This window comes from Marmota flaviventris, chromosome 16, assembly GCF_047511675.1.
Source record: "Marmota flaviventris isolate mMarFla1 chromosome 16, mMarFla1.hap1, whole genome shotgun sequence".
Taxonomy (NCBI): domain Eukaryota; kingdom Metazoa; phylum Chordata; class Mammalia; order Rodentia; family Sciuridae; genus Marmota; species Marmota flaviventris.
The window spans coordinates 7761810-7777990 of record NC_092513.1 but is presented as its reverse complement, the minus strand read 5'-3'; the positions used below and the strand labels follow the sequence as shown (position 1 = coordinate 7777990).

General features: G+C 39.7%; 1 protein-coding gene across 1 annotated transcript in view; it reads left to right on the top strand.

Moving 5' to 3' along the window:
- The window catches only part of Dok6 (docking protein 6), a 382726-nt gene extending 374044 nt beyond the window's left edge, over window positions 1-8682 (top strand). Inside the window, exon 8 of the mRNA XM_027935339.2 lies at window positions 1245-8682. Within this exon, the coding sequence (XP_027791140.1) occupies window positions 1245-1384 (140 nt within the window). The 3' untranslated portion in view covers window positions 1385-8682. The remainder of the gene's footprint in view (window positions 1-1244) is intronic.
- The last annotated feature ends 7499 nt before the right edge of the window (window positions 8683-16181 follow it).

Here is a 16181-nt window from a genome sequence, read left to right as displayed (position 1 = left end):
TCTGCCAGTGACTGTCTGTTGTGATTTCCCTGCCCAGTCAGCAAGAGGGCCAGCAAGAGGGTCAGCAAACAGTGAAGCTAAAATGTTTTTATCCAGAAGGAAAGAGTTCTCTCTCACAACGTTAACATTTAGCCTGTTCTTTCTACCAGTTTTAATTACCCCCTTGTTACCCAATTCCCTTGGTGTCCACCCTGAATCCCAAGTTCCCCATGCAGCAAGGGTATTCTTGAGGCATCAACACACATGACAATGGCTTCAAGCCTATGACATTGCAGAAGACAGAGACACTGAATCCACAATGAGACATTCCATGTTCTTGAGCGAACAGATTGTCTTCTCTGCGTTTCTCACTCTAGAGATCGGAGAACATACAAATCAAATGGAAGACACCTCTTCCTTTGAGTATAATCTAAACTCTGGCTTGCTAGATCAATGTTTCCAGTAGCACAAATCATCCTCAAGCATGAAGGATAATTACTGGCTCAGAAAGGATGAGGCAGCTACTGGGAAGTGCATGGGAACTTCGGCATGCACACTCTCTCCACACATTTTGACCTTGTGACACGTTTTCAGGGACGACTTTCATTTGGGTTTGCAGTTGACATGTTCTCATCACAAAGCTATCTCTGAACAGTCCAAGCCTTTTTAAATATACTTGCATAAGATCCAAGTGTTAGGCCATTTTAGTGACCATCAAGGCTTATCATTTTGGTGAACCATGCTTCACTGACAGGGACAACCCAACCAAGATAAACCAGAGCCCCTAACTCTGTCATTGTAAACGCTTTCTCCTTAGTCATTGATGGTTGCTTAAGACTGAGTGTAGTTTGCTTGCTCGCAGAGGGTTTTAAGAAAGTGTGCAATTGGCTTTTGTATGTGAAAAGAGAGCCAAAAAGAAAAGAAAACCCCTAACAGGCTCTCCATCAAAAGCAGCCTTGGGGGGAAAAGCTTTCCCGCTTTTCTTTCAAAGTTAATGGACAGAAGTTTGAGATCCCTACAGAACGTACCTAGTTCTCTGGCATCCAGAACTCTCAGAGGGATGCACCTGGGGAAACCCTGACCCCTGACTACAAGACTTTTGACTCATGAAAGATGGAGACACAGAGGTCTCCAGACTCTCACCAGCTTCCGCACGGCTAGCTCAGTTCCATGGATCTGGAGTCTTGCTGTGTGATTGGCTTTTGCAGTATCCCTTGCTCTGCTGAATCTGCTTCTCAGCACCGCTCTCCTTTCCTGCCTTCTAGGTCATGGCTTCGGTGCCTCCAAGATGTCGCGTGCCCAGACGTTTCCCAGCTATGCCCCTGAACAGAGCGAGGAGACCCAGCAGCCCTTGTCGCGGTCCAGCAGCTATGGCTTCAGCTACAGCGCCAGCCTCATCCAATGACACCCAGCGGCCACGGTGACAGTCTGCCCTGGACCTGCCTGAGGGTCACTGCGCCCTCCGCCTCCTGGAAGACCACCTGCAGCACCAATTGACGCGGGCCAGGTCTCGCCCAATCCCACAGGAAGGTTAAAAACTGGAGTTCGCTTCCTTGATTCAGCGGTTAAGTCCTTTATTTATTGAATTTCTATGGGGGAATCTGTGTTTTACAAAAATAGAATCCAAATCGTATGAACAGTCATTTAAGCAAAATTCTTTGGGTCTGACAGTAGCAGAAGCCTGTTCACTGGGGGACATCACCCGCACTGGGCTGTGCCTGGGAACGGGCCCCTCCAGTGCCTGATTCAATCCTCCTGTCTGAGCACAGGGTCTGTCCTTGGACATAGCCATGACCCACTCCGAGCTCTGTGACAGGGACAAATCCAGTGAGCTCCACAAATGGCATCTTAACTCTAAGTTAACACATAACTAAGACCAATGACAATTAAGGGAAGGTGAAATTAGAGCACTCTCTCTTGAGCAGGGCCCTGTAGCTCGTGTGTGTGTGTGTGTGTGTGTGTGTGTGTGTGGTGTGTAGACAAATATAGATATGGATATCACTATATCCATCTATCTACTACAAGTATATATCCAACATGCTGAGGGTGACAGGATATGCTCACTTAAATTGTTGAAAACTACAATTCGTTGCATTAAAACTCAGATCGTTATATTGAATAGCTATTTCTAAAATAGTGCTATTTAAACACAGCTTCTCCTTAGCCACAGTCTTTAAGTAGTCCAGTCTTCTCCTGTGAGACAGGCAGGTATAAATGTGGAAGGGAAATGTTTTGGAAGCAGGAGAACCAGCCCAGCTGCCCCACCCCTCGCGGCGTCTCGCCGTCTGGTCCATGTGGCCTTGCTGTTCTCGATGTTTCTCCCCTCTGCTGTCCACCTGAGCCATGCAAGGAAGAGTCGGTGTGATCACTGACCAGCTTCCATTTACCCTCAGAGGACCAAGGAGTCTCCACGTGAGAAACTGTTCGAGAAAGAAACAAAAACACTTAAAAAGAACTCAGCTGTTTTGTGGTCAAGAGTACAACAGGTCCTGGATTGCAGATACTGAGATCTAAAATTTTGTAGATGACGATCCACAGCCACTGGGGGCTTGTAACTTATTGTGTGACCAGCACTGACTGGGCTTTGTTTTTTCTTGGGCTGGACAAGGTTTGTCTGGGATTATAAGAGAAAGTGGATCACATATAAATGTTTAAGCCCTGCATTAAACAGACATGTAAGGTTTAAAGGAAAGTGGCGATTTTTGTGTGAACTGAGGAAGTTTGGCTAATTCAGATCGACACTGGTATATCTGTCCTGAGTCTTAAAGTAAAAAGAGCAATTATTCTGCCCGAGTCATCTGACGCCATGTTTCTAAGATGGTTATCTCTCAATGACTCCAGGGTGGGTTTAAAAAACTGGCAAGTCCCATTAGGCAAGATGAAAACTTGATTATTTTTCTTAATAGTAAAATATGTTAAACTATCGAGGTTTATCAATATAGAAAGGGTACATTTTTGCTAATCTCTGCTAGAATCTTTTTTATCCGTAAACATAGCTTAAGAGCTGATTGGCAATTCATTTCGATGAATCACTACTGAGTAAAAATGGTCTTCATTCCTCCTTGATAAATGTGCACTTAAGCAACTACCTAGCTTCTGAATCAGTCACTAGGTATGAAAACCCCATCAAGATGCTAATCATAAGAGTTAATGTGGCTGCAAAAAATAATTGCATTACGCTTTCAGGGAGAGAACAATATTACCCAAACACCCCGCACTGCAAATTTTGCTGATACAGCAGAGGAGCAGATGACCTGTTTCTTTCAAGGATACGGCCTTCCTGAAATTCCAGCCTTCGGGGTTAACATTTCTGAATTTCTTTAGCACATGGCATTTGCCTTAGAAATGCCGGTTGGTCAAATCCACCAGAGCAGCTCCCAGCTGAGACCACTTCAGCACAGTTCCTAGTGCGGCCAACACACAGGGGCTCTGGCCGGCTCACTCAGTCGAGCTGTTGCTCAGACAACCACAAGTTTCTACAAGGGACTTATGGGGAAAGGCCCTCAGGGGTCGTGGTTCATGTCTCAGCTTTATTAATGTGCCAGAAGCACAGACAGCGAGTCCAGGGGGATTCTGCTAATTACACGAGCCTGCTCTTGTGTCTCTTTGGTGGGAGACAAACATCGGCATGAAGTTCCCTCAGGAACACAGTTTGGTTCTGATCGTTGCCAGTAAGCGTTAAGTAAAAGGCACCAAGGATCAGGCGCAACCTTGGGCCATTTTTTTCTGAAAATAATGTCACCAAAAGAGTATGTGAAAGAGAAATTGGCTTCCCAAATCTTTAGCACAATCTCATCACAATGAGAATAATGCTATAAAATTCCTCACAATACCTTTTTAGAGCTTTATTCTAACATCCTCCTCAAAGTATATTTACAATTACAGTGAAGCCAAAATGGCTATGGAGAGAGAGAATTTACAGTAACCTAATACACTTGATGTAAGGCACTGTCGTTGAAATAAAAATGACAAGCCGATAAATCATCTACAAAACCAAAGATGGCAAGATGCTTGTACTGGTCTTTTGGACTTTCATAGAATCAGTTCCACTGGAGTGACAGAATGCCCGTGGACTTGTGCTCAATTCCACTGAGCTCATACATTTGTGATTGAAGATGCCACTGAACTTTTCAAGGTCTTTCTTTATATATGTATATCTTTAATATACATGCGGCTTTTTGTTACAAGAGAGGGATTGCTATGAACCAAAGACATCTTTGGGCTCCTTCTGAAAGTGACTCAGTTGGGGTTTCTCCCAGATCTGTACAGATGAGTGAAGCTGGCGCCATTTTTACACCTGGTTGGAAAAGACCAATGATGAAGGAATTCAGGGTACATAGTGAAGTCTCTTCTAATGGCAGAGAAAGACTTGAAGCATACCTGCACAGTTCACAGAAGGATTAGATGAGGGGATTTGTTTTTATGTTCCTAGTTTTTTTTCCTTCTGATTATAAAGTACACATGGCCAACACATGACATTCTATTTAAAATGCAGACTAGAACAAAATGACCTTGACCCAATGGCTCATTATTCTGGGGAAAGGGGAGAATAAAACAGATCTTTCACTTACTTATTGAACAAACGATAGGCACTCAGAGCTAATTTATTTATGCAGGTTGGAAATATTTATGAATCAGTGTTTTGACCACTGCTACAATTTGAATTTGACAAAATACGAAATATATATTTACTATATATTAGGGAAGATGCTGTTTGATAGAGCATGTAAAATAAAGTGAAATCTATTTATTAAAACTAAGCCACACCTCTTTCACCAAACAGTATCTAAAGTACTAGTCCTGGTATCTTGTATAATTCTTCTGTGTCTTCATCAGGCAATTATGTTTGAAAATCATTTATCACCAATAAAATGGCCAGTCACTTATATCTTCTGTCCAACATAGACACAATGGACTGATAAACAACTTAACACTGTTAGTAGTGCTTTCTACTGATCCAGTTTATCGCATGTGGTATCTTTATAGTAGATATTAAAAATCTTTCATAAAGGTTGACGTCTAGCCCCAGTCTTTGGTCAATACCTCAGAAAACTTTGTAAAAAAGCATGAGTACCTTACTCCCTTGATTATTGGAACCTTTACAAAAGCCAGCCTTTATTGCTATAGTGAAAACAAGCTACAGTGATTATATTCTTATAACAAAGTATAGTCCAGATTTGACCATTATAACAGCACAATCAGCAGGCAATATTCAATGGGGGTGAGCTTTAGGCCTTGTAATACTTCATGTTTCACACAAAAGAATTACATTAAAAACTGTCCAAAGTGAAGATTATGCATTTTCCCCAATTCTACTAACATGTCTATCAGTATCTTGGAATTTCTAATTACTTTATCAATCATTAATTAAATAAGTTCTGGAACACCACCTTCTCAAAAATAAGTAAAAATTTGCCTCTGGGTATGCATTAGTAGTTATGACAATGGGTGATATGCCACACAAGTGAATTTTTAGCCTATGAAATTTATAAAGAATGTATCTGCAGGCTATGAAACTTCCTGTGGAAGGAATAGTGAGGGTGGTCACTATTCAGGAGGACAATTTTGGTAAAACAAAACAATTTTGGTAAGACAAAACAATAAAGAATCCATTGAAATGTCCAGAGTAACACTTGGACCCTACTTTCCTAGCATTCTGACCTAGCTTCATGTCATGGTGTGGCCTTCTTTTCTAGTGCCATCTGCTGCTAAGTGGGCTGCTTAAAGAGACATGGCTGCTACATTACACCTTGACCACAGGGAGGTGGTCAAGCAGTTTGTCAACCAATATGCCTCTTTCCATTTGTGAAAAAAAAATTAACACAAAAGAATGGGTCCCCATGGAAAAACTTCTCCATGGACAACCTCATTGGGTAATTTGTGAAGATACATTATCAGTGAGCCTGGTGAGAGTCTAAACATGTGGGAAGACATCAGCAACCTCATGGGCGCAATCTTCATAAACATACTCAAGATTACCCACCTTTAAATCTGTGGAACTGGGCAAATCCTACTTTCTCAATTAAGACTATGAACCTTGTACCATTTGTACAATCATTCTGAAAGAAGAAGTTTTAGATAGTGTATAGACACTCGTGGAAGTATCATGAGATACTGGACACATTTTTGAAACAGGTGGAATGTTAGCCAGCTCTTAAGGCCATCTTAAAGGTCATGTAGCATAAAGGTCTCATTTTATGTTTCCCTCAAGAGAGAGTTGAAACCCATAATTTGTTCAATGGCAAAAAATTAAACAACCTAGTTTCAAGCTCCAGGTCCAAGAAGGTTTCCTCGGCCCCAGCTTGTCTCCCATTTAGACATAGTGGGAGTTGAGAAATGCCACGTGGTCTCATAATAACTAAGCCTTGTCCTTTTAACTCTTTGAGTTGTTCTTGTTCTTTTTGAACATACTACCAGCTATATCCCTAAAGAGAATTTCTGGAACATTACGTTAAGCTTGTAGGTTGTGAATGACTGGCATAAGCTTTATTACTTTCAAATTGTTATCCAGTTATTTATTTAAAATTCAAACTTATTTTTGCAGATCAATATATGATATTTTGGTGCATACTAATTATACAAAATTATGGGTTTCACTGTGGCATATTAGTAAATATATAAAAATATAATTTGATCAGCTTCACTCCTCAATACCTCTACACCCCTTTGTGACCTCCTTTCTTGTCTCTCTTCTGCTTTATCCTATAGTAAATAGTTTAACTAAAAAAAATAAATAAATAGGAGTGTGTATTTCTCAGTCCTACGAATTCTTCATATTTTAATTATGATTATTTTTTGCCATATTTATCCCTCCACAGCACTTTAGGATGTCAGTATTTATGACATTTATCGTAATTTTGTTAGACAATTGATGAATCAGGGTTACATTTTTTCATGAGAACTTCAAAATCTTCCATTCTCAAAAGAAGTTTGAAAGATGAATTTTTTTTTACAAATACCTTACACACAAAAAATTACCTTACACATCAAATTTTCCTTATAAACTTCAATAAGCAGTTATTTAAATTAACTGAAGTTTGTATAAATAAGAACTATGTTAAAATTAGTTTACTTACTAAATAACATGAAAACATTTAATTTGTAATTTTCAGACATTTTCCCCTGATTTAAGGTTTTAATATCCTGTAAATACTTGATGGAGAGGAAAAAATTCATTTATTATAGAAATATTCCTTCTAATAATTCCATTTACATACTAAAGATTTCTTTTAATGTATCTTCTATGTTTATTTCCCAAGTCTGTATTCCACAGGAGAATAACTGGATATAAGCTTTTTAATAATTATTTGGGGCCCAATTTTCGTAGCTAATACAATTAACTTCCTTTCTGTTTCCCACCTATGGTGTGATGAGGGACTGAGCATGAAACCCACCCTTTCTGTAGATGCAGAACCTTGCACCCAGCAGAGCAGGGCGGCTTGCGGCATTCTGCAGGGTGCCATCCTTGGAACTTAATCCTAATTCCCCCCAGAGACCCACGGTCTCAAAAGCATTGCTTCTTACCACACAGCTGAAGTTTAAAAACCTGAATTCAGGCAAAGAAGAAGATTGAGATATGACTTAATCTTTCAAAGTCCCTGTAGAATTTCTCTCTAAGAAAACACCTTGAGAGGGTTTCTATGGTGGTTCCCAACCATTGACTCTTCGACAGAGGTGCTGAAAAGGGAGTAAAAGGAAGAACTAAAAGATAGGAGTGCCCTTGAGAGTAAATACGAATCAGAAACAGATAATACAGGGCAATATGAAATAGTAATTCAGGGATTCAAATTCAGATTCACAAATCTATTGCGTAGTTCAAGAAACAATGCTTAACACTTGCCAAAAGTGTGTGTGTGTGTGTGTGTGTGTGTGTGTGTGTGTAAGAATGGAAGGAGGGGGACTACAGCTTCACATTTGGGAGGAGCCCCACTGTAATGGAGTGTATGGTTCTTTCCAGTTGTGAGCTACTCTATCTTTCCGTTACACCAGGCGGTACATCAGCAAGTCAGTCAGCTCCCTGACATGAAGGCCAGTGATGTCATCACTACAGATGACAGGAGACCTCCCAGGATCTGCAGGGGCTGCTTCATCTCAGCACCCTGCACCCCAGCTTTCTCTCTCTCTCTCTCTCTCTCACACACACACACACACACACACACACATTTTGCTTTTGACCCACTCTTATGTTCCACTGTAGTTATCTTTTTTTCTTTTTAGGTCCACATAGAATTACCTTATCTTGGCAAAATTTTTATCTCTAGGAATCTCCAAACTGTATTAAGTTATATATGTTTGCTTTCTGTAAAGCTCTATTTAATTAATTTATGTATACTTTGTGAAATAGTATATTGTACATTATAAAGGGATGTCATTTGTGGTTGGTTGAATATTGATGATCATTTTGATTAAAATGGCATTGGAAATTAAGCCCTTAACAAGAAATAAAACGCCCATTACAAATTTTCTTCTGTCTGAAAATATACGATCGGGCATACTTTATTTTCAGTTTTAATTTATTCCAAATAAATGACAGTCTGGGAACTCTGTACTTAAATACTAGTTGGGCCACTTTTCTGGAATGAAATGCAAAGGAATAGCTGTCCCTGGAACCTAAGTGTGAATTTCTGGCAGAACAGAAAATAATAATGAGGCAATAATAAAATTAGGAAATTCAATTATTTTTAAAGATGTCTGTGTGATTTTTCCCCTTGATTAAAATACATGAAATACATAGTTGAAGAATTACCTTCTTCTGAATTTATAGTATACATATATATGTATATACATATATACATATATCAGTCCTTAATTGATAAACCTAATCTATTGTTCTCAATGTCTTATATTCTTATATAATTCCAAGAAATTTACAAATGATATTGAAACAAGGAGGAAAATCTATAGTTGTGCAATATCAAAATTTGCTTCACCACTTTAAAAAAAAGGTAAAGCAGTTCCAAATATTACTTTACACCAACATTTTGCATGATTGAGACCTTGAACAACTAAATCGGTGGTTTTACAAAACCCATGGGTTATTTAATATTGCTAGCACTATAATATTAAATGATTTTCTTACATTTCTGTTATTATGTGATGACATGTAACTATGTAATTAAACAGAATTCTGACAATCATTCTCTGCTAACCTTTAAAATGTTACTTATTCCTTCACTTATTAGCTTGCTATTTTCAAAATAAAGTAAAAGAAAGCCCTTTATTAAATGTAAGGTTACTGAGAATTTATTATGTATTTCCAGTGTTTTCCCAACCCTATCTTATAATGTAATTTAATTTCTGTTATGTTGAATCTGGTTTGGTGGAATCATAGCATATTACGTTGAAGGTGACATTAGAGATCAACACATTATTTTCTAGTGAAGAGATAGCCAGAGAATGTAAGTGACTTTTATTTTGGGATACAACTAGACAATGGGTTTTCTTCCAACACTCACTCTTTAATAACCAAAGAAAAATATTGAAAATAAATATTTGGTAAATGCATGCAATTAGACACTGTCCTCGCCAGCTCCCTGATTTAGCAATCAATGGCTTCCCTTATTATGTTCTATCCTGTGATAGACCTCTATACCTGGGATTTAGACCTGCCTAGAAGTACATTTACAAAATCCGTTTCTCAAACAGCATTGGCTGGGTTTCCTGATTACTTTATTAGATGAATTTGTTTTACAAGTTTCTTTCCTCCCAGGGATTCAAGCCTTTAAAGAGAGTGGGGACCTCCCTAACACTGGACAATGGGTTTCTCAGTTATGCACCCTGGATCCGGCACTCAGTCCTGTTGACGTGTCCTCCTGTGGGTGGGTCCAACCAAAGTCATGAACAATGCATGGGATTTTCCATCCCCTGAGCAGAAGAAGTTTATAAAATACCCAGGAGTAGCAACGAGAATGAAAACAGCCCTGCTTTCCTGATGCCAAATGAAATACAGTTTATTCTGAATATGAACTTTTACGCCATATTTGTAACAAATGGGTGATATGGACTTGGTGGATTTTCTTTTCCCTTTTGTCACTATTAAAATTACAAGGACTATATTTACTGAAAAATGTGTCTTTGAAAAGAGTGTAAAAGTCTATACAGGCTTAGAGCTGACATCAAAGGAGATATTTAATAAATACATGTCACAGGGCACAGCCCCAAAGCAATTACTCTGCTATTTTTGCAATGTACAAAGAAATCAGCTCTCTCTTTTTCCAAGCTAGACAAGTTTATCTAATTTTGGTATCCATATGATGAATTATTAAAATAAATGTGGAACAAGAACTGGATTGAATATTTAAACACTCGTGGAAACATGAATTATCCCAAGATGTAGGTATTTGAGGCTATCAGGCTCTGATTCCAAGGGCCAGCGCTGTTTACTGAGTTCTTGTCATCTTCAGACATGGAAGAAGCATCTACCACCTCTCTCAGTCTTTGTTCTTTCCTCCCTTAATTCCTTTTGACATACTTCAATATCAAGAGTAGTTCTGAGGTGAAGGGCGTGTGGCCACCCCAGGAGACACAGAGGTGGCAGAGACACTGTCACACCAGCTTCCTGATGCACTTCTCAGAGCTGTCTCTGAATTTCTCCTCCTCTCCTCAGAATACTATGACATCTCTTAGTTCAGATCGTCGCTATTGACTCTTGATTAGAACCCAAGTCTGAATAGACTGGTTTTAATCACAGAAAATTATTACACAATATAGTCTAATGAAATTCCCAATCATCTCTTGCTTTTTGAATGCTATACATTTTTTAATCATTTTTTTAAAAATCCTCTTTTCCTCTTTTAACACAAACTTATATGTAAGACCAATATACATATGGATATTCTCACTCATGCCACTTCCTACCCACGTGTGAATTACAGAGGCCGATTCCAAATGCAGAATTCTCTTCTGAACAAATCAAACTTCCATTGTGAGGCGGTCAAAGGAGAAAATACTATTTCAAAATTCAATTTGAAGAGCATTAATTTAATCTTTGTGCCGCAGGGATCCAAAAGTAAGATTTGATCCCTCCCTTAAGGAGCTCACCCTGTGGAGAGGTATATGTAACCCAGTCCTGTTCATTGAATGTCCTTTGAGGACCACTCAGCTTAATAAATTCCTTTCTTGTTCCAGCGTCTATGAAATGTTATTTTTAGGTGCCAGCTGTTTTCAAGGTGTCTATTTTTTTAAAAACAAATCTAATTACATTTCAGGGAGCTGAGTGAAGAGCTACAGCTTGATATACCTTCCACCAAAAAATAAATATTAAGGCTGCTGCCTAGAAATAACCCATTTCACTCTAACCAGTCACCTCGCTCTCCGGAGTATAATATAAATAAAACGTGATAAGTAATATATCTAAAATCTTCTACTCGGCACCCTCCCGTAGGGCCCCTACTCCCCATACCTAATGGACCCTCTTTCTGAGCAATGAAAGAGGACAGCTTTCTCCATCTAAAAGGGCACGATTAGCCTGGGAAAAGAAAGTGAAGGAGGACTGCCTTAAGTTTAGAATTCATAGATGGCATGACTAGGAAATTAAATGGTAAGGAGTACTCACTGATGTCTTCAATATGTGCACGACCTAGACTGCTTTGGGGTGAGAGTGGGCATCTCAGGTGAAACCAGCATTATATTACACAGAGGACACAACGTGTACTCTGCTCACCAGCAGAACGTGACTCCCTGCTTCGTGGGACATTGTGCCTCTGACCCCTTCAGCCGAGATGCAATATGCAGAGGGACCTAAAAGACACTTCAGCCAAGAGACATTATAGCATGGTGTTTGACACTGGAAACAAACAATCCCAGTGGAAACTATATTTGACCATGTTTCAGTGGGTTAGTGAGTTTCAGAATTCTATGACATCTCTTAGTTCAGATCGTCGCTATTGACTCTTGAGTAGAACCCAAGACAAGAGTAGATCACACTTGTCTTTTTGTGCTCCTCCACGGACACCACATTTCCCTGAAGCTTGCGTGATGTGATCCTGACTGCTTGTTATTATTCATGCTTTTTCCTAATCTGGAAGAGATGGTGACATATTTTGGGCACTAGGTTTTCTGGTGGTTTATTAGTTGACACTAATAGGAATGCTCAACTTTAACACTACTCCTATTAAGTAGGGTATCGTTTCAGGAGAAATCATTCAGTGATCAGTCTGTAAAGTTTTGCAGTATTATGTTATTCAGCCATATGTAGTGAGCAAACTAGGGTGACTATCTCTGGACCATGCTCTCACTTCTTTGCCTCCTATCATGAAGCCTTCAAATGCTTATTTATTTTTTGTGTAACTAAACCTTAAAATAAATTAATATCAAATACAGCAAAATACTGCAATATGACTTGCATTTTTGTTTGTTTTGTTTTAGCAGAATTCTAAAAACAGTTCCTGAAATCTGGTGCTCAGTGGTGAGTGAGCTTTACTGACTACATCTGCTTTACTTTTTGTTGATTGTATTGACTACACATATTTTATTTTGTGACATTGGACAAATTTTCTTTTTATTACCTTTGCTTCTTTTTGGACTCAGAAAATTTTATAATAAAAATATTGACCTAAACATAATCAGGAAAACTGAGTAGGATCCCATGCTAATCTTTAGATTGTCTCCTATATTTCATTTTGTATTTATTTTTTTTAAATAAATATGTACCTGATTTGTATATACCATAGATAATACGCCCATTCATAAAAATGGGCCAAGGAGCAACACAGACTAGAAAGTCAATGGGACAGTGTCCAGTATCCAGCCATCCTAGTGCAGTGTCAAGAAGTCAGGGCAACGAGACCGCTCAGGAACCAAGAGAGCACACCCACACTTCCTACCAGTACGTGGAGAAGGACCTGCGCATCCACTGCCAACGTGTGAAGAGCTTGCAAGATGTGGCTGCCGAGCTCACGTCAAGCAAAAGCAAGAAAAGGGAAAATCTGTGACTTCCTTAGACCTATTACAGGAGGGAGGTCCCAGAAAACACAGGCACCCCAAAACTCTGGAGTGACAGACAAATCCAGAGAGAATCAGGAAGCATTCTGCTTGTGGCACTGGCACCCCAGGCTGCAGGAGCGCTTACCGGCAAGTCAGCTGACTGCTGCCATTTGGTCATGAGTATGAGTAAAGCCTCTTGTGAACTCTAGAGACTTGAAAGGTCTCCCCACTTGCTCTGAGCCTTCCCTCCAGGACACCCACCAGGTTCTCAATACAAGGCTCCAGGGCAAATCGCGCAGCTCTGGCAGGGGAAGGGGAAGCTTCAGGAAATAAGCCAAGCGGCTTCTCAGTAACAAAGGCCTACCACCAGGGAAAAGATCTTCACCTGTTCACACACAAAGTCCTAGACCCTGCAGCTCTCCTGTCCCACCTAAGAAAGAAAAAATAAAATTTAAAAAAATCATAAGTCAACGGGGTTAGGCTTTCAAGGGAATGCACTGGAATGCAAGTGAAGGGCAGGTGGAAGCTACAGCACAAGAGAACTTGCAGTCTCAGGCCCACTGACAGCCTGATTCTTGATTATGAGATTAGAGACGCTCTTCTTCCACTGTGGTGACTCACCACACGGCCACAGGGTCCCAGGACGACGGCAGAGAATTACAGAGGAAGGCACTGGAACAGAAAGCCTCTCTGAGCAGGGAGTAGGTAGGGAAGCCAGAAGAGAAAGGGAAAGAGAAAAAGAGAGAGAGAAAAAAGAAACCAAGCACATAAACAAAAGCCACAAGACACTAGAGGGACATGAAAGTATTTAGCACCTATAGCTGTGATGGACTTCCACTCAGTCTAGCATCCGGTCAAGGTTAAGGTAAGTCTGCAAACCAAAGCCCTATCCACCTTGGTTCCCAATATGCCATACGCTAGGTCTGGATTTCAAGGAAAAAACTGTGAAGCGTGCTCACAGGCAAGACCAGCTACGGTGGGAGGAGACAAAGCCAGTACTGGACCAGAGAGGGGATGACAAGGAAATCATCCTTAACACGTTAAGGGCTCTGTGGAGGAGCTAGACAACCAGCAAGAACAGATGGGTAGCGTAGGCAGAGAAAGGGATTCTAAGAAGAAATAAGAATCAACTGCTCGAAATGAAAGCACGGTGACAGAAACAAACACTGCCTTCGTTGGGATCATCACTAGACCTGGCACAGCGGACAAAAGGGATCAGCGATCGTGACTGGTCACTATGAACTTCTGAAAGTAAAAGGTAAGCAGGAAAAGAGAAAGATCATCCAAGAACGACGGAATGATTTCAAAACGAGCACATAATCAGGATCCCAGAAAGAGAATGTAGGAAGACAATATTTGAAATAATAGTGTCTACAGACTTGCCAAAATTAACGACAGACACTAAACCGTGGAATCAGGAAGCTCAGAGCACACCAAATAAAATATGTTAAGGGAAAAACCAGAGTTACATGGGGGGAGGGGGACAATTAAAACTATGGAAGGAAGAAAACAGAAGGGAAGATATAAATTCAAAGAATAGGTGTGATCGTCGAAAACAGTCACAAACATGGTAGATACTATCCAACTATGTCAATAATCACTTATAGTTGAATGGTCTATTAACTAATTAGAAGACAAGAGTGTTACCTTGGATTTTTTTAAAAAAGATTCAACTATAGGTTGTCCATAAGAAATTCATTTTCCATACAAAGACTCACATAATTTAAAATTAAAGGGTGGCAGAAAGACATACCCCATCAATATGAGCCAAAGGAAAGAGTTGTGTTCTTCTCACAAAAAGACAGAGATTCAGAACAAGGAGCTTAACAAGCATGAAAAGGAACATACGTGTGGCAAGGTGTTGGTTATCTCATGGGACATAACAGCCCTGAAAGTGTGAGTCCTGACCAGAGTGTCCAATACCTGAGCCATTCCAAGGTGGTCCTAACACGCCGTCCACCGACATGGCAAGAACATTCCTTTTCTCCACACATCTGACAGCATTGATTATTGTTTGTGTTGACGGCTGCCGTCGTAACTGGAGAGAGACGAAATCTCAGTGTCGTCTGAATGCGCTGTTCCCTGATTGCTGAGGCGTTGAACATTTTTCCATATATTTGTTGGCCATTTGTACTTTTTCTTCTGAAGAATGTCTGTTGAGGTCATTTGTCTATTTATTGATTGGGTTATTTGGGGGAGGGTTGCTGTTTGTGTTAAGTTTTTTTAGTTCTTTATTTATTTTGGATATTAATCCCCTGTTGAAGAGTAGCTATCAAGGATTTTCTCCCATTCTGCAGGCTCTCTCTTTACACTCTGGTTTATTTTGCATATAAAAGCTTTTTAATTTGATGCTACCCCACTTATTGATTCCTGGTATTATTTCTTGAGATTTAGGAATCTTTGTGAGGAAGTCAGTGCCTTCCCCAATATGATGGAGTGTTGACCCTTTTTCTTCTAGCAGTTTCAGTGTTTCTGCATTAATTCCTATGTCACTGATGCACTTTGTGTTGACTTTCATGCAGGTTGAGAGGCAGGGATCCAGTTCACTCTTCTTCATGTGGATATCCAGTGTTCCCAGCACCATTTGTTTAAAAAGCTGTCTTTTCTCCAGTGTATGTTTTTGGCACCCGTCATGGGACTGTATCTATATGAATTTGTCTCTGTGTCTTCTATTCTATTCCATTGGTTTTAATGTCTGTTTTTATGCCCACACCATGCTACTTTTGTTACTATAGATCTGAACCATAATTTGAGATCAGGTTTGTGATGCCTTCAGCATCTCCATTATTGCTAGTATTAGTTTGGCAATTCTGAGTCTTTTATTTTTCCATATGAATATTTCTAGTTCTATAGAAATTCCTCAAAAGACTAGGAATGAAACGACCATTTGACCCTGCTATCCCACTCCTTTGTATAAGGTAGCAGCACACTGTAGCAGTGCACGCATCACAGTGTTTATAGCAGCAAGATTCACAAAAGCCAAGCAACGGAACCAGTGTTGGTGCCCGCCCGCAGATGAATGGATGAAGAAAATGTCATATGTGTACACAATGTAGGTTTATCAAGCCATAAAGAAAGAGAGAGAAAAGGGGTTAAAAAACTTCCTATAGTTCTTTGGTCCACTGCATATAAAACATACAGAATGTTGCTTTGAGATAGATGTTACAAACTGTTCAGAATATAAAAACTTCATTTCTGCATTTTTAACTCTGAAGGTTAATTTTATTCTGTAGACATATTTTTCCCTACTCTTCTTTGATAGCAAATGAAACTGATGA